Below are 23361 nucleotides of genomic sequence, written 5' to 3' on the forward strand. Positions count from 1 at the left end.
GAAAAAACCCGATCACTTCTAGAACTTAGGAAGTCTTTTTAAGTTTTCTCCATCTAGACCTGAAGGACCATGTAGGACAAGTACTGAGAAACTACTTCTTTTGGTCACAAATCAGTTTCAGATGAAGGCAACCATGTGAACTATATTAAAGTGAAGTAATATGGTGGTACTGACAAGTCATTTCTAGCTCTCAATGCTCCAGCCAACATTTTTAATATCTGCTGTCCAATGAATATACAATACATTAGGAAGCAAAATATGCATGAATATGACATTAGTCACTATTCTGTCATGACAAAAGGCCACTGAGTTATATAAAACTCAACCTAATACTGCATCAAGTTTTTAAAAAGTCATTACATTTCAAAATTTTTTTCCTCTTTATTTAAACATAAAACACATTTACAGCATGCAGGTTAATGTAAAACTTAAAATTATATGGTATCTTCCCAAGCCAATTATCACTATCTTCAAGCACTGAAAATAGACCAACATATTCCACAGGTAGACTCAGATTCCTCTATCACTTTGTGTCAAATTGAGTTATGCACAGTTTTCTTAAGTTAGACAAATAATTTAAATGATTACCATGAATAAATATTACTTTTATTTTACTGAATTTCTCTTCTGAACCATTTATCAATACCATTCGGAGGAACATTAATATACTCAGTCAAAAAAAAATAAGACACTGCAAAATGAAATTTCAATGTTCTAGATGATCAAGAATTTTCATTTATAAGAGTAAATGCTATGTTTAATAACCTATAGCAAAAAGAGCAGTTCACTGAAAACAAATTTATAAAATTTTCTGTACACTTTGTGAAAGTTTGAAATTATAAATTAAAAAAAACCCATGAGATATTTTTAAAACCTAACATTGTATATTCTGAACCACATGCTAGTTACAATTCATTGTTACACAGCACCAATACCCATGACATATCTAACAAGAATGAAACTACCAAATTCAGACAAAAGAAAAAAAAATTCTGCATCATTTATGAGTATTGCCAAAGAAGCAAGATTTCACTTGAAAACAAATATAAATGTCTATAAATGTGAATGCAGCCAAACACTACTCAATTTAGAAAAGTATCATCATAAATAATAGGTTGCAACACTTTTTTTTTTTTTTTTTTTTTTTAGTTAACTGCATTACTTCAATCTTGCTGCACCAAGGTTTCATATCTCAATTTTTGGAGTGTTTCTTCTGATCAATCCTAAAAGCAACACAATCATTTTAAAGGTTGCAAAATACAACAGCAAAGATTTCTGAATGTTAAAAAAATAAATAAATTTATCTTTTAAATCAAAAATTATATAAAAGTGAAAAATACAACAGTTAAGGAAATAGAAAAATAAGCCAATTATGATCTAAGTCTTCTGACTACGGCTCCAAATTTATTACAAATATCTATGTATAAAACTTCAAAAAGTTAATTCTGCCAGCCAGATCCTAACGTAGAACTTTCCAAGCTTCTCTACAGACTAAAAGCCTTATATCCTCATTCTCTGCAAATTCCTGCTAACAACAGTTGCAGTCACCACCCCATTGGTGAAGCAAACATTGAAACCTATTACTTTTACAGATTCCTAAACCAAACTGTAGACTTAGTTTAATCATCTGAGGAATAAGTGGCAAAAACAGGTATACTTAATACTAATTACAAAATGATAGGCTATAACCAACAAAATAACTTACTTGATGATTATTAGTAACTTGCGAAAAATTTACTATTTCTAGGATAAACAAATAAATTACAGTGTATGACTTAGTGTAGCAGTTAAAAATACCTCAAGGATTTGAGACCAAAATTTACCTACGTATTTATAAATTCACTATATATTTGTCAGATTCTTCCACCTCTTTTTCAACTTCCAGACTATAAATTTAGATCAACCGATACAGTACTAACAAAATTGTTTAATCCTACGTTATCTTAATTCATTTCACTATATTATGTGGACAAATAAATATCTGTTCAATTCTTACACTATCAGGCTCACCAGAATGAAGCAGGGTATTAATCTTCCCTGCCCCTGCTCCCTGTTCCCTCTGACATTCCTCAGTCTGTTACATTTCCATGCCTCTGCTTCTATTTTATTCATCAGTTTATTGTGTTCATTACATACCACATGTCAGTAAAATCATGTGATATTTGTTTTTCTCTAACTGGCTTATTTTACCTAGCATAATAATTTCCAGGTCCCTCTATACTGTCTCAAAGGGCAAGAGACCCTTCTTTTTTAGAGCTGCATGGTATTCCATTGTGTAAATGTAGCACAACTTTTTTTATCCACTCTACTGATGGACATTTGGACTTTCCAGATCTTTGCTATTGTAAATACTGCTATGAACACTGGGGTGCATATACCCTAATTGGTGTTTCCAGATTCTTAGGGTATATTCTTAGAAGGGGGAGCACTGGTTCAAATAGTAGTTCCATTTTTAATTTTTTGAGGAAACCCTAGTTTTCTATAGTGGCTGCATCAGTCTACATTGTCACCAGCAGTGTACTAGGGTTCCGTTTTCTCCACATCCTTGTGAACACTTGACTTAGTGATGGTAGCCGTTCTGACTCAGGTGTGAGGCGACACCTCGTTATTTTAATTTGCATCTCTGATGATTAGTGACATTGAACATTTTTTCAGTCTCTTGGCCATTTGCATGTCCTCTTTGCAGAAGTATCCATTCAGGTCCTCTGCCCATTACTTAATAAGATTGTCTGTCTTTCTTCTGTTGAGTTGTACAATTTATATATTTTGGTGTATGATGATTGATGTGTAATGTTATACACCAATAATAACTGATGTGTAAAAAATGCCATTGATTCCTGGGTGTTAATTTTGCATCCTGCTACAACGCTGAATTCATTAAATCTAGTAGTACTTTGATGGAGTCTTTAGGGTGTTCTATGTACAAAATCAGGTCATCTGTGAATAAAAAGTTTTATTTCCTCCTTTCCAATTTGGATGCCTTTTATTTTTTTCTTCTTGTCTTTTATCTGTGGTTAGGTCTTCCAGTGCTATGCTGAATTAAGAGCTGTGAAAGCAAACATTCTTCTCTTGTTTCTGTCATTAGAGGAAATGCTTTGTTTTTGCCCACTGAGTATGTTGGCAGCTGTAGGTATGTCACATATGGCCTTTATTATGTTGAGGTATAATCATATTACCACTTTGCTGAGATTTTTTTTAAATAAAAAATAAGTGTTGGATTTTCTTGAATGCATTTTCTGCATCTACTGATAAGATCATGTGGTTTCGGTCTTTCAGTTTATGTGATGTATCACATTTATCAATTTGTGAATATTGTACCAGGCTTGCATCCCTGGAATCCCTCTTGGTCATGGTGTATGATCTTTTTAATATATTGCTGGATCTGATTTGCATAGCATCAATGTTCATTAGGGATACTGGCCTTTAATTCTTCATTTGTAGTGTCTTTCTCTGGTTTTGGCATTAGGTGGCTTCCTAAAAAAGTGCCTGTAAAGTGTTCCTTCCTCTTGGATTTTTTTTTGGAATAGTTTTGAGGAGGATAGGGCGTTACTTCTAAAGTCCTGTGAAGACGTCTGGACTAGGCCTTTTGTTTGCTGGGAGTTTTTTTAAATTACAGCTTCAATTTCATCAGTTATTATTGCCTATTCAAGTTTTTTGATTTTTCCAGATTCAGTTTTGGAAGATTATATTTTCATAGGAATTTGTCCATTTTATCTAGGTTGCCCTGCTTTTTGGCATATAGTTGTTCATGGCATTTTCTTAAAATCTTTTATATTTCTATGGTGTCAGTTGTTACTTAACCTTTTATAACTGTTTTATTTGGGTCCTGGCTAAAGCTTCGTCAATCCTGATTATCTTTTCAAAGCACCAGCTCTTTATTTCTTTGATCTTTTGTATTTTTTTAGTCTCCATGTCATTTATTTCGGCTGTGATGTTTATTATGTCCTTCCTTATACTGACTCTAGGCTTTTCTTGTGTTTCTCTTTCCTATACTTTAAGTTGCAGGGCTAGAGTTTATTAGAAATTTTTCTTTTTTTCAAGTAGAACTTAAGTGCTATGAATATTCCTCTCAGGACTGTTTTCACCCTGTCTATAGATTTTTGGTTGTTCTGTGTTTTCATGTTTCCAGGAAGTTTTTGCTTTCTTCCTTGATCTCATTGGTAACTCATTCATTGTTTAATAACATGTTGTTTAGCTTCCACGTGCTTGAATGTTTTTGAGTTTTTATTGTAGTTGATTTCTAGTTTCATGCCAATGTGATCCAAGATACTAGGTATTTCAATTGCCTTGAACGTGTACATACTTACTCTGTGCTCTAATGTGTGGTCTATCTTTGAGAATGACCCATGTGCACTTAAGTAGAATGTATATTTTATAGCTTTGGGATGTAATGTTCTGTAAATGTCAATTCCACCTGATTTAGTGCATCATTTAGGATCGCTGCTGGCTTGTTTTATCAAGAAAATCTATCCAGTAATGTCAGTGGTGTTAAACTCTCCTACTAGGATTGTACTGCTGTCTCTCAGTTCTCCAGAAGTTGTTTTTTATATTTGAGTGCTGCTATATTGGGTGCATGTTTATCAGGGTTATATCCTCTTGTTGGACTGATCCCTTTAGTATCTTGTAGTCACCTTCATTGTCTGTTATGTCAGATATGAGTAATGCTACCCCAGCTTTCTTTTTCATTTTCATGGAACATTTTTTCCATCTCTTCACTTTCATCCTGAGTCTTTTGTTCTGAGGTGGGTCTCTTGTAGACAGCATATGTGGGTCATGTTTTCTTATCCATTCAGCTACCCTGTCTTTTGATTGGAGCACTGAAACTATTAACATTTAAAGTTATTGTCGAAAGGTACTTATTTCATTGCCATTTTTATTCTTTATGCCTGTGTTCCTCTATTTCTTCTTATACCAGTCCCTTTAGTATTTATTGCAGTGCTGGTTTGGTGGTTATAAACTCATTTTAGCCTTTTCTTTTTTGTTTACGAAGCTCTTTATTTCACCTTCAATTCTGAATCATAGCCTTGTTAGACATAGTAGTGTTGGATCCAGTACCCTGCTTTTCATTACTTTGTATATTTTATGCCACTCCCTTCTGGCCGTGTTTCAATGAGAAATCAGCTGACAGTCTAATGTGAGCTCCCTCATAGGTAACTTTATCCCTCTCTTGCTGCCTTTGAGATTCTGTCTTAAAGTCTACGATTTTAATTATAACTTGTCTAGGTGTGGGTCTTTTGGGGTTCACCTTGATTGGGAGCTTGTTTTTCCTGAACTTGAGTGACGTTTTCCTACACCAGGTTAGGGAAGTTTTGTTAATATTTCTTCAAACAGGTTCTCTATTCCTTGTTCAGATTCCTCTCCTAACTTCATGGTCCTTATCTCCTAATCTACTGATTCCTTCCAGGCTATTCTTTATTTCAGCTGTCATTCTTCATTTCTGATTTGATACTTATTCACAGTTTCTACATTTTTCATACTCGTAAGTTCCTTATAGTTCTCATTAAGTTGCTTGTAGCATCCTTATAATCATTACTTTGAACTCCACAGCTGATAAACTGCTTGCCTGCATTTCATTTAGTTCCTTTTGTGGAGATTACCCCTTTTCTTTCATTTGGGAGTTGTTTCTGTCTCCCCATTTTAGTGAGTCTAGTCTTCCAGGGGCAATGGGTCAGGCATGCCTGGTCAAGGCGGTGGTGGCAGGGGCACCAGGTTGTCACAATGGGGCCAGCCTGGGGGCACTGGGACAGGCACAATGGGGTCACAACAGCGGGTCAGTGCATTTGAGGGCACTGGAGCACAGCAGCAGGGCCAGGTGTGCCCCATCAAGTCAGTGAGGTCAGTGGTCTGGGTCTCGGCTCTCCCGGTCGAAGTGTCAGGCCTGTGAGTCCAGGGAGTCTAGGTCCAACGGTGGGGCCATGTGCACCTGTCAGCGGCCTCAGGGTGCTGGGTCATGGCCACCCCCAACAACCTCCTCCTGAGGAGGACCCTACGGGTCCTCCAAATTCTGAAGCAGGTTATTTTCATTCCATCAAACAATGCTGATTATAGAATTGGGATAACGGGAAATATGATTCCTTTCCCAAACTTTCTTAAACTTAGATTTGTTTTTGATACTGTAAAATATTTGTAACTCAAGAAAATTCAGCAACAGGAATTTCATGAAATAACAATTAAGTAGCCTTACTCAGTATTAAATGCCTACTTAGGCAGTTATATGGTTTCAGTGCTCAAACAGTAGTTTTCAGAAGCAAACATCAGAGAAGATACAAATAAATTTGACTCTGAAATCATTTCAAAGGATTTTGAAGTACAGTACTGACCTGATATATTTTGTGAGCATGTAGTGCTGTAAATGGTAAAATTAAGATATTTAATCTAAATGTTCCATTTCCCCTAAAATAAGGAAGACACTTTAATAAGAAAAAAAGTAAGCAGTAGCAGCTAGGTAATTTGAGATTAAAAAATACACACACATAAAGAAACAAGTACAAAAGCACAAACCTATATGGTACAGTTAGCTTGGCACAGTGAAAACTAAATAATATAAGACACAAAAGACAAACTGTGTAATAAATAGAACCACAGTTGTAAACTGTCACTTTTCCCTCCTAAGAAGCCAAAATTGCACTCTAGTTGTGTTAGGAAGCAGCAGAGTTTATAAGAAAAGTGAGCAGGAAACAGCTGTACAGGCCAGGTATAATTTATAGATTTAAAAAAGTTATAATTCTATAATTCCCAGGGGATAAATGTTATAGTCACTGAATGACTGCTTGATATTATGTCCTCTTCACACTTCAATTACTTTCAACACCTGAAAATGGTAGAAAGCACAGTGAAAATTTTTATGTGAACAAAAATAAATAATATATACCAATAGTTTAAAAACATTTTAGCGAACAGCTCTTACCACTTCCCCCAAATTTAAAAAAATGGCTGCATCAAATTATTTGACTTCGTCCCCTATAATTTACTTTTTAAGTAGAGCTATTTATAAGCAGTACAATGCTTAAAAAGAGGTCAGCCCTTCATTTGTTTTTATTCTTCCCAAGAGAGCTATGAGTAAGCTCATGTATTAATTATATTATTTTTTTAAAAGATGGAAAAGTGTAGAAAGTGTCAGTGACATTCTTAAGCTAAGGAGCATTAATGAGCAATGTTATATACACGAAACCTTAAAAAAAAAAATAGGGCAGGGCAGAGGGATAGAAGGATAGGAATACAGCAGGAAAGTGACAGTAAAATAAACAAACAATTTCCAGCAGTTGTTACTTGGAGGTATCCTTGTATTAAATTACTTATTTATGTGTTTAGAAAAATTTAACTTTCAAAGTATTATAAGCTAGAAGACCAGCCATGCAAAATTGGGTACTAATGGTGTTAGTATTATTAATACATTGCCATGGTTCCCAAACATAAATCCAGTGTTTTGAAATGTTTTTCTTGATAATACAAAGATTAAAAAATTTATCTACAAAATTTTAAATTTTTCAGTAATTTATCACTTAAATAGACCATATGCTATATGCTCCTCAATCATGGTTTAAGATTGACTGATTCAAAAAATAAGAACTATCTTTGGAACAGCAATGAGACAAACCTGCAAATTTTATACTTTTATAATTACTTCAGGTCTTGAAAATGTAGGTTAGTGAGATTATCTATCTTCCTCACCTATTAAACTGCTGTATTACACTAGGGTCAGCATTCTACTTTCAAGCTAAAACCTAGTTATACTTAACAAAGGCGATGGTCTATCTTCTCTGCTAATGAGATATGAGTTCAAGGTTTACATATAAAGTTTAATCTGAACACAATATCCAAAAAGGATAAACTTTCATCTATATCTATATTTGTGCTTTAAAAGGTCCCTTGCCCACCTCCCACTTTCAGAAACGTACCTGCTCTGTACTGGGTAATGACATTTTAATTTGTGTAATTCTTAAGAATGATATCCATTTTACTAATAAAGGGGCTCAAAAGTAAATACAGCAAGTCAAATAATATCACTATTTCAACACTTTCATTATAATATTGCTGAGATGCTATAGGAACTTAACTCTTGCTTATAGTAATCAGCCAGTATTAAAATTGGTTTCATCATTTTGCTTAAAGTCACAGAACCTATGGATATTTAGTGAGAACTTACTGTACTCCAAAGGGGGAAAACAGAGGCCATCCCTAACTGGCAAAAAAACTAGCTAATATTGTCTCTATTAATATAACACAATATTAAGCCCATATTACCACGTAGTCTTGTTAAAAATGTATGCACTGAATCTAATAAATGCTTTCAAATATAAAGGGAATAGAGGAACAAGGCAAGCACACACAGAAACGAGCAAATACATCCAAAATAATCAGCCTAGTCTCTTCAGTAAGTCAATATCATTTAAAAAGGGGGTTATTCTATATTACAAGAGACGTAAGGTATATAACCAAATATAAACAGTAGCCTCGAATTATACCTTGGTTTAGGCCAGTGATTTTCAACTGGTGTACCACAAGAATTTTTAAAACACGCAGCAATACCTGTCTGTTCTGTCTGGACACTAACCTCTTTTCCTTTAGAATGTCAAATTGATAAATGACAACAGCCAACACAGGAATGGCCATCCAGTGTGAATGAAACAGAATTATACTTTTTTTTTGCCAGATTGGCAAAAAAATCTATTTTTTGGTGTGCCGCAGGATTTTAGTAATTAATTTATGTATGCCATGGAATGAAAAAGGTTGAAAATCACTGGTTTGTCTAGAGAACTTTCAAAAATTGAGAAATCTGAATATAGATTGGTATTAGATATTAAAAATATTTTTGTTAGCTGTTTAAAAACATTTTGTTGATAATGTTATTGTGGGTATGAAGAAAAATGTTATGTTTTAGAGATACATTAACATGATGCATTAATTTATTTTTACACTAAAAAAATTTTTAAGGGAAAGAAATTATTTAAAAGGTAAATTGGTAAAGTTCATGAAAGTAGAAAAGTCAAGATTCAAACTCAGAACTTCAAAGTCTGAGCTCTTTTCACTTTATCACTATCTTTGAAATCCTATAGGGTGTGGACCAAAAACAATATTAAATTGCTTGTAATGTGAATCCTCTAGAATATTGCTTAATTCATCATTCAAACTGAGAGCCAATGTTATACAAAATGTCAAAGTAAAAAAATAATAAAATGACTTTAGTATATGTCAGAAACAAGTTAAGCACCATAATTATATAATATTTTTAGCTTCCAAAACACCTACATATCTAGGACTTCCTAAAGAATTAAAATCTGAGTTCCTGCCATATGATGAAATATTAGGCAGCTATAAATTAATCAGGTTGCAGAAAAAAATGTTCAAAATATATTAGTAAGATATAAAGGCAGGTTACAAAGTAGCATATACAGAATAAGGTTAGTATTAGAATTGTTTATCAACAGTTTAAACCTTTTAATTTAAAACTTATGTAAATAAAGCTCTAGAAAGATACACACAACATATTAAGTACTATCTCTTGAGATATTTATCTTCTACTTTGTGATAGTCTTTAATCCCCTACAAGGAAGAGGTATTACTTATACAGTTAAAAACAAGTAAGTATAAGAACTCACACATCTGCTTAAAAAAATCAATAGGTAAATGGAAAAGCACACAGAAATAACTCATAAAAAAGAAAATATAGATGGGCCAATAAATATAGGGGGGGAAATATCCAACTTCATTAATAAATCAATAAAATGTTTATGTTGGTTTATCACATCAGCTTAAAAACTATTAATACTCAATGCTGGTAAAAATCCAACAAAATGGGCAGTATCTTTGGCTAATATTAAACTTGGTGCAATCTTTCAAGAGCCTTAAAAATGTCCGCACGTTCTTGCAATTCCACTTTTGGGAATCTTCTCAAAATAATCTAAAAGGTGAGGGGGTGTAAAACGATTACACACTTCAAACTTCATATAATTTTGGAAAATTTCAAGTATAAAAAAATGAACATACTTAATTACATGTCCAGTAAAAGGAAATAGTTATAAATCATGGTGGATCTATTAGACAGAATAGTAGTATCTTTTTTAAAATGATCCAATGTTAGGTTAAGAACACAAATTTGAATATATAGTATTTGAATATATCTATGTGAAATATGCAAGACTAGAAATTGTGCCAAGTCACTTTTATAATTACGGATATCAAAAAAATCATTACACTGCCCTGGCCGGTGTGGTTCAGTTGGTTGGGCATTGTCCCGTACACAGGGAGGTCACTGGTTCATATCCCAGTCAGGGCATATGCCTGGGTTTTGGGCTCAATCCCCAGTAGGAGGCATGCAGGAGGCAACTGATGTTTTGTGCTCACATCCACGTTTCTCTCCCTTTCCCCCTTCAAATTAATAAAAATATTTTTAAATAAATAAATCTTGACACTAATGTGAGAATCCAAAAAAAATGTTTAACGACCAATGGTTGAATATTTCCATTTATAGTTATAATTCAAAAGCCAGATAGATATAAACTACAAACCTGTACACAACGTGCAATGTTTACACTTGTTTGCCTCCTCCACCTCTCACTGCCACTGGCTGGCTGTTCTGAGTAAATGCACCTCCACGAACTGCACTTGGATGAGTTGGAGAAGCCGCTGGATGTTGCCCGGGACGAATAGGTTTAGCTAATACAAAAACCAAAAGCTGGCTTTAAAATAAATCTTAACACATGACTGTAACTATTTTTTAGGTCTCTTTACTTACAACAAATTCTTAGGTGTTTTGTTTTTCTCTGCCTTTATTTTTCTCATTAAATTCCTCTTTCCTTTCAGTTACATCCTTTTCTCCAGCACCTACACAATCCTTACCTTACTACTACACATCAATGATTACTCTAAAGCATGAAATATTGCTGATGACTTATTTTCTTGCAATTCTTTTTGCTTTAATAACATTGCTCGATATCATTTATCTCCTATCCCTGACCAGTCTTGCTTGCTTGTCTAGTTCTTATTTATCTTCTTGTCCTCTTAATGTGCTTATTCCTCAACTTTGTGCTGCTTTCCCAACAATGCCACTTTGGAAAGTTAGAAAATAAAAACAGACAAATACCACCATTACAACACATAATTAATAAATTATATTTTTTAAGTATATAAAAACATTTTAACCAAGTAAGGCTTAAAAGTTTTTATGTGTTCTACTAACCAATTTGTGCAGAATGTCCTCTTCTGGCCATATTCTTTGACCTGACTGCTTCCTTTATACGATCTACTTCTTGCTGATAGCGTTTGCGATCACGAGATGCATTTTCTTTGGCTTCTTTCAGTGCTGACTCCAGAGCTTTCACTCTCTCAGCTGTAGCTCTCAGTCGCTTTTCCAACTTAGGAAGCTCACAGCGAAGATCTGCGTTATCACGTACCAACTAACAGTACATAAAGAAAATTAAGATTCTAGGTTTAACAAGATGACTTAGAAAATATACAGTTCATAATTTCTCTTTAGAAAAGAAAACTACATTTTATATTAAGGTTTTCCAATTAGCTATTTAATTTAGGCAGCAACAAGCAAGGAATACATATATTCATACATATCATACACATACATTTCTCACAAAGATATAATTTCATTTCAACTGGGGGGGTTCTTTCCCCCTACTAGGCAATGACAATAAGTTAGAACACAGTGTTAGGTCTCTTCAGTAAGATACTAATCTGGTAAAAATGAATATCCCTTCAGACCCACAAATACACACAAATTTAGCAAACCCCTTAATAATAGTTTGAAGGCAAAAAAGGCTAAGATTTCTTTAACCTTACTATAGTGCAAACATCTAGGGTAAACATGAGGTTTATAACAGCAAAGTATATAATTTAGTGTGCTGAGAAATATTTTTTTATTTAAGTAATTAAATCATTTACCAAGCCATAATTAAAAATAAAACATAGTATTACTTTTAAGAAAATATAAACTGCCTCATGATTATGTATTTCATACTTGGGGCATTAAACAAAATTATATTTCAGTGCAAAGACTTATCTACCAGAGATATTTTCATTACCATGAATAAATTAAGAAAACTGACAGACCTGAAACCCCAGAAAGGTTTTCAAATTGGCCTTTTGATAAAGGAGTTGTTAAAAATATTAACTCCCCCCCAAATTGCTTGATAAAAATAATGGAATGACTCAGAGTATGAAAGTTCAAAAAACTGCCAATCCGTAATTTTTTAATTCTTACAATGTTATCAGCTACCACAAAATACATTCATTACCTGTTTGTGCACTTTAGTGAGTTGTTCAAGGTTATTTTCAAGAAAGGAGATTTTTTGCTTCTGAGCAGCACTGCCTCCAGTGTCATCAGAATCGATCTCTGCACTCTAAGAAAAGAAGGTCGATGAATACTATAAACAAATTTAAAGATTTAAAAAGTCCTAATCTTAACTAAACAAAAATTGTTATGACAATGCCAAGATTATTTCACTTATGCATGCAAAGAATTTTACACACTGTACGAGCCATTTATGCAAATACTTCAGTATAGTTTATTACCTTTTTAACTCTGGTGGCTAGGTCCTGAACAAAGAGCTTCCGCAGGTTGTGTAAAGTCTGAAGTTCTTTTGCCTTAAATTAAGAACAGCAGTATTTTTGGAGTTCAGACTTCAAGTTTAGTATCACCATGGAGGGGAAAAACCCATTAAACATTCCCCAATCCTACTTATTTTCAAGTTTTTCTTACCACTGTCTCTTCCAAACCCTTCAAGTCTTGTCTTGCCTGTTCTCGTCTATCTTGCATAATCCTAGACAGAGGAAGAATAAAGATATATATTTTCAACTGAGTCCACAATATTCTAGTTTTATTTAGCACAAGAACTGAAGCAAATATTTATCTGAAAGAGTCAATTCTTAAATTCAAATAAATGATACTTTAAGTTTGTTCATGTCTTTCAAAAAAAATTCTGAATGATTTATAAATCCTTCTACACCCATTACTAGAAGAAAACTCACCTATATAGCAATGGAAGAGGTCAAATAAAATATGGCAGAATCCAAAGAATAAGGAGTGGTTCTTATTTATATTTTAGAATATGTCACATACAGCACACTGCTTTTATCTAAGATAATTCTGATTAACTGGTAATTACAGAGATTATAACTTACTGAAGCCCTGGCCAGGTAGCTCAGTTGGTTAGAGCTCATCCCAATAGGCCAAGGTTGCAGGTTTGATCCCTGGTGAGGGCAGATACACAAGAAGCAACCAACGCATGCATAAATAAGTGGAACAACAAATCAATGTTTCCTTCTCTCTCTTTCCAATCAATAAATTAACTTTTTAAAAAATTTAAAATAAATCACTGAAAGTTAAAATATTCTATATAGTTTACTTAAAATTATTCTCAATAAATTATGGCTAAGATTCAGCAGAATATTTATAAAATAAACTCTGAGGTGGTCCTGATGGTGTTACCTTTCTAACAATAGCAGTTAATTTACAAATTCTCTCAATTCAAGGCTTGTGAAAAATTATAATCCTGAGTTTTCTATCTGCTCAGATTGTAGAAAACTGAGCACTGTCTAAATATACTCTTAGTAAATTAGAAAAAGTAAATGGTAAAAAACCTCTATGCAAAAGACAAGGCTAAAATAATAATGCCCTTTTATGCAAGATCAATTGTGACAAAAATTCAGTTTTTATGACAGATATTGACGTAAAATGGTAGCACAGAAACAGCAAGCAGGTTGATAAACAGGAATCTAAATCTTGAACATCACTGAAATACAAGACCTTGCTTTCACTGAAGTACAAGAATACACTGCAAGTTTCTAGGTATAAATCAAACCAATGAAGAAAAATACTCTTTACCCTATAAAAAGTAAAAACATGTGTCCATTAGATATGTCTGATAGTAAAGCCCACAATCCTCTAATTTAAAACTTAAATTAAAACATTTACTCACGTAAGTTCATGTAGTTTTCTGCTCTTTTCCTGATCTGTAGCTTTCAACTTTTCATGTTCTACTCTCAGACGTTCCTGCTCTAACATCATTTTCTGGTTCTGACTGATGAAAGAAAAGAAAAAACCCCACAACATCAACACTACCGTTCTCTGAATGTTGTCACTAAGACTTCTCAAATTCTTAAATTCTGTAATCTCACCATTCAAACAACCAATGCCTCCTGTAACCCTGTCCCCCACCCAAGTAAGAGGACCTGGCTACTTTCAAGTATAACGATATTTTTCATATTTTGGTTTAAAACCATGGTTTCAGTCTTCTATGTCTTTCATCTCCCCAAATCCTTGTCCCTAACACCATTAGGTATCAATAGTAAGACCCATGTCTCAAATGTCATTTTTTCTTATGATCCTCTAGTTTCCTCCTACTCAAATCATGATTTAGATGCAGACCTCCAATTTCTATAAATTCTGTATTGTATGCATATGGTTATAAAGTAGGAAAAAATGTCTTCTTGACTAAGACAACTTCTATTTTTAAAAAAATTTTTAAAGCCCATAATTTCCAAAAAAGTATTACTCAGTTAAAAATATTTTTAAAAAGGCAGGAAATGATTTGAAGGAGACTGGTTTCCATTTGCAATAATGGTTAAAGTTGGTATTTTGGTGTTTTTTCTTCTTCTTGAAGATACATCAAAAGACCCCAAAAATATTTTCACCAGGAACTTAGAAGTTATTTATAAATGAAAAAATTATTTTTCAAGTCGAAAATTATAATTTTACATATTATCTACCAGTAACCAATTATTTCCTTTTATCTAAACAGTCGCTCTTTCCAAGTTAGTTTTTAACATGTAGAGGAAAAAAAAGTATACTTACTCTTGAAGATCAGTAATAAGTTTTTCTTTTGCTTCAACTTCATCTCTCAAGCTACTAATTTGTTTCTGATGAGTTTCTCTGTGGCTCTGAATCTGCTGTTCAACAGCTTGCTAAAATTAATGGGGTGAAAAGGATATTGTTAGGCTAATAAAGAATAATGATGCATTAAAGCCATTAGAATCCAATTACATCAAACTTGCCTTAACTTCATTTGCAGTCTGAACCTTATTTAAGTGTTCCTTTTCCATCTCATGCACTTTCTCTGTTTGGATAGGGAGAGAAAATGAGAGGAAATAAGCCTCAAAGTTCTTCACATAAACCAAGGAGAAAGTGGATTTCATGAGCAATATGTTCCTTTGCAGTTCTTGACTTTAAATCTTGCTAAGCTCAACGACATATTAACTAGTATACCCTTTTATATTCTTTGTGCTGATATTATGGTTTCTTTTATTTTCTTTACCTAATCCCAGAACAAATGGGTCAAGTAAGTCATGGTAGGGAAACGAGACAGCTTTGTAAGTTCCCGTGTCAAGATGTGCGTATGTGTATAAATTTCATATACATGTATATCTTCATAACTTTGTGGAAAATTCTCAGATTGGCTACTTCCAAATTCAAACACAACTTCAAAAATGTTTCAAAGCCATATTAAAACATATTACTTGTTTAATATTACAAGTTATGCAGATTCCTACTATTCTTTATCAGTGCAAATATAAGTTTACGACAATTACACTCATGTAAGGACAAGTTAATATAGATATAACTCACAAGCAATTAGAAGTTAATACCTTGTGCTCGAAGCTGGACTAGTTCTTCACTAAGGGAATCGACAGATTCCTCCAGCTGTCTTTTCTTTTGCTCCACATTTTGAAGGTATTCAGTCAATGATTTAATTTTGGCTTCATGCTATTGGGAAAAATATACTGATATGAAGTGGAAAAAAATCTCACGCACACATTTTATTGTTAAGACTATTTGAAAATAAGCTGGTTTTATCGATGTGTATTAACATATAATACACTTAAGTATACTTAAACCTAAAATGTCTGGGGACAATTTTACAATGAAAAAGAATTTAATCAATGAAATGATCATCTGTATAACTTGTAACACTTGTAAACAAAGGCACCGAAGGCTGACAAAATGAGACATTCTTATTATTTTCTCCATATGACATTACCCTCTTCCCTCCACCTACAGTTCTTATCTTGGTGAATGGCCTCATTCATTCAGTTGGAAAAGCCAGAAAACTGGCACATTTTTATTGACCCTAGAATTCTTCTAGAGTCTTCAACAGTCACATCAGTAACATAGTTCTAGTAAATCTGTATATATACATGTTAGCAAATACAACCTAGTTAAATCATTCACATTACTATTAATGCAGCTAGACTAGGAAAAACTAATCAAATTAACCTTTCTATCTTATTACTCAAAATAACCTATGGAAGTTCATTTTTCTTTAATTAAATAAAACTTTATGTAGCTATTCAAAAAAAAAGAAACTTGGTTTTGTTAATACATACTTGAGAGATACGAAGCTGGCATGCTGCTAACTCCTTTTCATTTTCTTCCATTTTTTTGTTACTCTCAGTTTGTGTGCTTTCTAACTGTTTGCAGCGTTTTACCATTGTTTTTACTTCTGACTTCATTTTGCTAATGTAGAGTCTTGCAACGGTGAATTCTTCATCTATCATGCCAGTTCCCTCAGGCTGCTATGAAAAAACAGTGAAATTAAAAAGACAAAAATAGCCAGTGTGTTTACTCAATTAGGCTCTAAAATCTTAGAACAAAATTAAATATATTTTAAAATTACTCAATATTTATAGGAAGTCTGAAGCTTTTTCTTTTATTAAATATTGTTTTCAATAAAGGGCAAACAAAATAGAGCTTAATTTTTGTCTGCCTTTCTTCCTTTCTAAACTTAATGCTAATACATGTCTACAAGGAAAAGGAAGAACATACACCTAAAAAACAAACATACCAAAAAACCCTGATGAATTCTGCCTCTTAATATTTGGACTTCCTCTTCACAGACTCTTTTCAGTAAAAATTTATTGTTAATCACGTGTAACTCCCATTTTAAAACTTAACAGATAAGAATGTTTAGGTAGCACAGAAATGATGACTTTTAAGTTCACCAAGGAGGAATTGTGGTCACTGTATATTTTATAGTTTTCATTATGAAATTCAAAATTAAGTGGAGCTTGAGGAGGAAATAATAAAACTGTCTTTGTTTACAGATGACATGATTATTAAAGAAACTCTAGGAACTAGTAAGCCATTATGGTAACATCTCAGGACACAAGGTTAACATACAAAAGTCAATCACATAACTTTCCTATATTCCAGCAATAAACAGTGGAATTTGAAATTAAAAACAGTGCCATTTACATTAGTGCCCAAAAGAAAAAAGAAACACTAAGGTATAAATTTAACACAATATGTGTAAGAGCTATATAAGGAAACTATAAAACACTGATGAAAGAAATCAAAAAACTAAATAGGTGAAGATATTCCACATTCATGGATAGGAAGATAATACTGTTAAAATATCAGTTCTTCCCAACTTGATCTATGTATTTAATATTTTGTGGATATCAACAAACTGATTCTAAAGTTTACATGGAAAAGCAAAAGACCCTGAATAGCCAACACAATACTAAAGAAAAGCAATGTTGGAAGACTAATGCTACCCAATTAAAAGATTTATATTAAGCCTACAGTAATCAAAATGATGTGATACTGGCAAAAGAATAGATAAATAGATCACTGGAACAGAATAGAACCCAGGGGTAGATGCACACAAAGACAGTCAACTGATCTCTGACAAAGTAGCAAAGGCAATTCAATGGAGAAAGAATCTTTATAACAAATCTGCTGGAACAAGTGGTCATTCCCATGTAAAACAATGAGTTCTGACAGACTTTATACCTGTCAGAAAAATTTAACTCCAAGTAGATCATAGACCTAAATGTAAATGAAAAACTAAAAGACTTCTAGAAGACAGCACAGGAGAAAATCTAGGTGACCTTGAGTTTGTAGATGAGTTTTTAGACACAACACCAGAAGCATAATCCATGAAAGAAAAAACTGGTAAGTTGAACTTTGTTAAAATTTCTGCTTTGTAAAAGACACTGTTATGAGAATAAAAAGATAAGCCACAGACTGGGATAAATACATGCAAAACACTTATCTGATAAAGAACTTATCTAATACATAACACTTAAAACTCAACAATTAGAAAACAACCCAAATGCAAATTAAAACAATTGAAATACCACTACACATCTGTCAGAATGGCACAAAAACAAAAAACTAATGACACCAAATACTGGTGAGGATGCAAAGTAACAGGAACTCTCACTCATTACTGGTGGGAATGCAAACTGATACAGCCATTTTGGGAGTTTCTTATACAACTAACATAGTCTTAACATACAATCTAACAATCATACTCCTAGGTATTTTTTACCCAGTTGAATTGAAAACTTACGTTCACAGAAAAAGTTGCACTTGAATGTTTACAGCAGCTTTCATTTTAACTGCCAGAAATTGATGGTAACCGATATGTTCCTCAATAGGTGAATGGATAAACAAACTGGTACAGCCATACCATAGGCTATTATTTAGTGATAAAACTAAGCTACCAACCCACAAAAAGACATGGAAGAATAATCCTTAAATGCAACTGCTAAGTGGAAAAAAAGACAGTTTAAAAAGGATACATACTATATGACTCCAACTATATGAAATTTTGGAAAAGGCAACACTACTGAGATCTTTTAGATCAGTGGTTATTAGAGGTTCAGAGGACAGGGATGAATAGGTAGAGCACAGGGTATAGCAGAGGATGTTAAGTGGTAAAACTATGCTATGATATTGTAATGGTGAATCTACATTATGCATTTGTCAAAATCCATAGAAGTGTATAAACAAAGAGTAAACCATAATGTAAAAAGCACAAAGCAAGTTAAGTGGAGTTCGGCAGGGTTTAAATGATGTTAACAGGAAAAGAATCACGTGCAAATGACAAGGATACTGATCCATAGCTTTCTTTTTAAAGAGCTTATCTGCAAGAACGACTTGCTTTCATGCTTATAAAAGTATAGTGAAAAAAGGAGTCTAGGAGTCAGAGAACCTGTATTCTATCACTCTGCCACTAAACATAAGCCATTTCCACTCTTTACTTTCTGTCTTTACCACTTTTTCACTTAAATTAAGATTATTTGGCCCGTCCGGGTGTGGGTCAGTGGTTGAGCATCGACCCAGGATCCAGGCAATCGGGGTTCGATTCCCGGTCAGGGCACATGCCCAGGTTGCAGGCTCGATCCCCAGTCAGGGGCGTGGAGAAGGCAGCCGATCAATGACTCTCTTATCATTGATGGTTCTCTCTCTCTATCCCTCTCCTTTTCTCTCTATGAAATCAATAAAGATATATTAAAAAAAAAGATTTGAACATGAAGCAAAAAGATCTTTCTTAAAAAGAAAGTTGCAAATCTACAAAGCAAATTTTGAACAACACCTTTCTTGTGTTCAGTGATATGAAATAAATCTACTTTCCCATCCCCAAAGATTCCCACATAGCTCTAACGTTTCCCATTACTTTACCATGAAAAGGACGGGACAGAATACTCAGAGTGACGGTGAAGAGATCAAGTGAAGTCATCAGGTATTTAACAATAACACTTTTCCTTTCTTTTAATGAGGTGAGCTGACATTAAGAAATGACACATGAGGCCTGGCTGGGCGTGGCTCAGCTGCTGAGCATTGACCTAAGATGCAGATCGTGGTTCAATTCCTGGTCAGGGCACATGCCCGGGTTGCAGGCTCAATCCCCAGTGTGGGATGTGCAAGAGGCAGCCAATCAATGATTCTCTCATCATTGATGTTTCTCTCTCCCCTTCTCCCTCTCTCTGAAATCAATAAAAACATATTTAAAAAAAAAAAAGTAAAGTCCAAATACCTACTGCAACTTACAAGTCTTTCACGTTCTATAGTGTTTTTGCAGTTAAGAGTCTTAGTTTGCCTTTTTGGTCTAAGTTTCAAAATCTACCAGGTCACTAAATTTTATTTCCCCTCCACATGCCTAGTGATAACATAACCAACATTATTATCCTTTAAAAGAATAGAAAGGAAAAAGGGCAAAGATAAAATAAATGTGGCTAAATTTTGATAACTGATTAACTCTGAGGTTCACAGTATTATTCTGTTATATGTTTGAAATTTTTCATAATAAAATTTAAAGAAAAAGATTAATTAGCGGTGCTCACGTTTTTCTTTTTAAATGGTTAAAGCAACTACAGGCCAATTCATTCATGAGTTTACTCCCTGAGCTAATCTTCATTGTTGTTCCAATTATATACTGTCATGTATGGTAATCCATTAACATAATTTCCAAGTGCAAAATCTTTATATAGAAGAACTAAACATGGAGTCCAAATAAATGCTATTCACTGAATATTCATGTAGCCCACTCTCTTCTTTTCTCATCTATTTAAAATGAAGATAATACCATCCATCTACTACACATACTATTATGAGGATGAGATAATGGGTAAAAAAAGAACTTTGTAAAAAAAACAAAAAGTAAACAAAAGTATGAGTTGCATACAGATAATTACACTTTATATTTAGTTATTATATTTACCTTTACATCATTATTTCCTACAGCAATTCCTATTTCTGCAAGGTCTTTCAGTAAAGATGCCATCATCTCAGCTGCTCGCTTTTTCTGGTGGTTTGTCATTTCCTTAAGTTTCTGAAGCTCAGCATCTATACTTGCTAAAGTTGCCTAGTAGATTCAAAAATAAAAGTTACAGTTAAATCTATTAAATGAAAGATCAATTCAAATACTGACAGCTACGTCAAGTTTTCATCTAATACTCACAAATTTATTTTTTGCTTTCATTTTCCTGAACTATCTAGTTATTGAATAGCTCCAGGTTCAAACTTAAAAAAGTATTGTAAACCTAACAGACAATGTAAAGTTGCCATACTGTGCTCCATTAAGAGTGGTAGTCTGCATTACTTAACTAACTTTTGAGAGTGGGTAATGTTTTCTGCCTTGAAATGGCCAACTTCTGAATTAACTGGATTTGATTTTCATTTACTGCTGTAAGTCTGAGCAAATTAATATTAGAACGGAAATGACAATTTTCTAGATGGCTGGTGTATCTTCTTTACCTTCTGTGTAACTACTTAGGTACTAAAGTATTAAGAAAGAAAAAATGATACCGTACCGATTTCTGATTCAGTTCATCACTAAGCAATTCATATTCCTTAGTTTTGTCTTCAACTTCCTGAGATTTCTGATCATAATTGACAGCAAGTTCCTCTAAGGCTTGTAAAACTTCCTTTACTTCTTCTTTAGAGGCATCGTTTTCTGCTTGAAGGCGGTTCAGTTCCGCTTGCATATTATCTTGATCCCTTCTGGTAGATGCCAGAAGCTACATGAAAGAGTAAAGTTACCAAAAGTACTATAATATAGGTTATTAAAAAAAATGTATTTACTAACACAAAGGGGAAGAAATGTGTATGCTATTAATGGTAACAACATTAATTCATTCAACAGATTTACTGAATTTTTACTATGTGTAGGCACTGTGGAAGACAGGAAGAAAATAAAAAACTTGTCATTGAGGAATCTGAATGAGAAGACAAGTACATAAATAAATGAATACAAGATATGTACGAGCCATAAAGAAGGGACAGGACACAACAAAGTGCTTGGTAGTATAAAAAAGGGGTGGGGATATTTCTGTAGGGCAAGCACAGGGAATGAAAAGGTGCCTAGGTAGAATTTAGTCAAGTGCAACTTAACATCACAGAAAGACAAAGGCATTCCAGGCTCATGAATAGTGTACATAGAAAAAGAAAGAAATTAACAGATGTTTAGAAAATTTGCTTTAAAGTTTAGATTTCTGAGGGGCAACAAGGGATGGCTCTGTGCTATGCCTCAGGAAAACTTGATATTGGCATACAAAATCTGAACTGGAAAGAAGCCAAGAGACTTGTAGTTAGGAGGATACTGCAATCAGCAATCATCATTCATCCAGGGTAAGTCAGTGGCTTTTAAGTAAGGGCATATGGAAATGTGAGGGTGGGGGTGTGTATTTATATGGAGCAGAATGCTACTGGCACTTAGAAGCAGAACCCAGGGATGCTAAAAATACTATAATGCACCAGATAGAACAATATAATGAAGAATTAGGCAGATGGTCACGGGGAAGGGGTAAGTGAAGGCTTGGGTGGAAGTAGGCAAAGGGAGGAGGGGGAATTAGGCAAATGTTACTAGTGCCCCTTTGAGAAACAATGCTATAGTTGAAATAAGTATAAAGATGATCTGAATGACAATGGGTATCTCTTATTGAAGCTGTACAGTCTTTGCCACCCTACCCCAAAACAAGCCTTAAATGAAGGACCATTTTTAAATTACTCCCCTCCTTTGCAGGTGAGATAAAATGAAGGTCCAAAGTAGGTGACAAACTATGGAGGAGAAACTTTGAAGTAAAGATGGTAGAAATGAACAACAGGTTAGATGAGAGGAGAAATGTGAAAGAGTAAAAAATGATTTTATTAATTGACATTCTCATCCCTCCAATAAGAGTCATACCCCAATTATGTAATTATTAAAGACAAAGTCAATGGGATTCAGTTATCAGTATTTTCTTTCTTTAATAATCCTTTTAGACCTAACCTGTATCTTTGTGTTGAAGTGAATGTGTGAGAATAAAACACTGTTTTTTATATTCTTCCCTCATTTCCACTGTAAACACTACTTTTCATTAAGGGAGGGGAAATCTAAAGTTATTCCCAAGGATCAATAAAAAGTGTTTAGGGAAGAAAAAGAAGACAAAACAGCACTGTACTTCACGCAAGTAAAGTAGAAGACAGAGCTAAAAAAAAAAAAATTCAGTAGATATGTTAAAGAGTGTATTTCTTAAAAAGTTATCCTCTCCCCTTCAGTTAGTTAGAACTCAACTTTAAACCTTAAGAGAAAGTCAATCTGTGCTTCAACCATATGATGTATCCATCTCATAGGCTATCTATAATGAAGCATACATATTCAAAAATTTTTTTAATTGAATTAATTTTTAAAAAATTTTTAATTTTTTTAATTAATTTTTTAAATGTACTCTAGTATATTCTAAGCTCTGGAGATGTGTCTTTTATGTTTTTCTGGAAATAAAAGGTATTCAACTTACCTCTTCCTGATCCAACATTTGTGTCTTCAACTTCTCTACCAATTGACTCTGCTGATTAATTTCCTCATCCTAGAATTTTAATGTAACAAGTAGCTCACAAGCTGGTTGTAATTGTTTCCTAACACAAAACGTAAGGTAACTATCTCTCCCCCCCCCAAAATATTTCAAAACCATTTCTCCAAATTCAACATAGCTTATTCCAATCTCTCAAGGAAATGTTGAAACAGATATAATCTCTTTCAATTATTAACTGTAACATTTATTATGCAGTAAGGAAAAAGCTCAAAAACATACTTATCATGCAATAAGAAAAAAAGCTATTCATTAAATGCAAAAAAATAATTAACA

The 23361-nt window shown here is 33.5% G+C and overlaps 1 protein-coding gene across 2 annotated transcripts in view; it reads right to left on the bottom strand.

The window, feature by feature from the left end:
- Positions 1-356: 356 nt before the first annotated feature.
- The window catches only part of KIF5B (kinesin family member 5B), a 46199-nt gene continuing 23194 nt past the window's right edge, over positions 357-23361 (bottom strand). The window contains exons 13-26 of one of the 2 annotated variants that reach the window (XM_016196315.2): positions 23014-23082; positions 21049-21255; positions 20457-20600; positions 16333-16518; positions 15595-15712; positions 15004-15065; positions 14804-14913; positions 13929-14030; positions 12710-12770; positions 12523-12594; positions 12246-12350; positions 11180-11396; positions 10509-10656; positions 357-6811 (exon numbers count right to left, since the gene is read on the bottom strand). In XM_016196315.2, coding sequence (XP_016051801.1) covers positions 10529-10656; positions 11180-11396; positions 12246-12350; positions 12523-12594; positions 12710-12770; positions 13929-14030; positions 14804-14913; positions 15004-15065; positions 15595-15712; positions 16333-16518; positions 20457-20600; positions 21049-21255; positions 23014-23082 — 1581 coding nt within the window. In that variant the 3' untranslated portion in view covers positions 357-6811; positions 10509-10528. Of the gene's footprint in view, positions 6812-10508; positions 10657-11179; positions 11397-12245; positions 12351-12522; positions 12595-12709; positions 12771-13928; positions 14031-14803; positions 14914-15003; positions 15066-15594; positions 15713-16332; positions 16522-20456; positions 20601-21048; positions 21256-23013; positions 23083-23361 lie in introns of both variants that reach the window. The other variant, XM_016196314.2, reaches the window with a different exon arrangement.

This window comes from Miniopterus natalensis, chromosome 1 (genome assembly GCF_054644295.1).
Source record: "Miniopterus natalensis isolate mMinNat1 chromosome 1, mMinNat1.hap1, whole genome shotgun sequence".
Classification (NCBI taxonomy): domain Eukaryota; kingdom Metazoa; phylum Chordata; class Mammalia; order Chiroptera; family Miniopteridae; genus Miniopterus; species Miniopterus natalensis.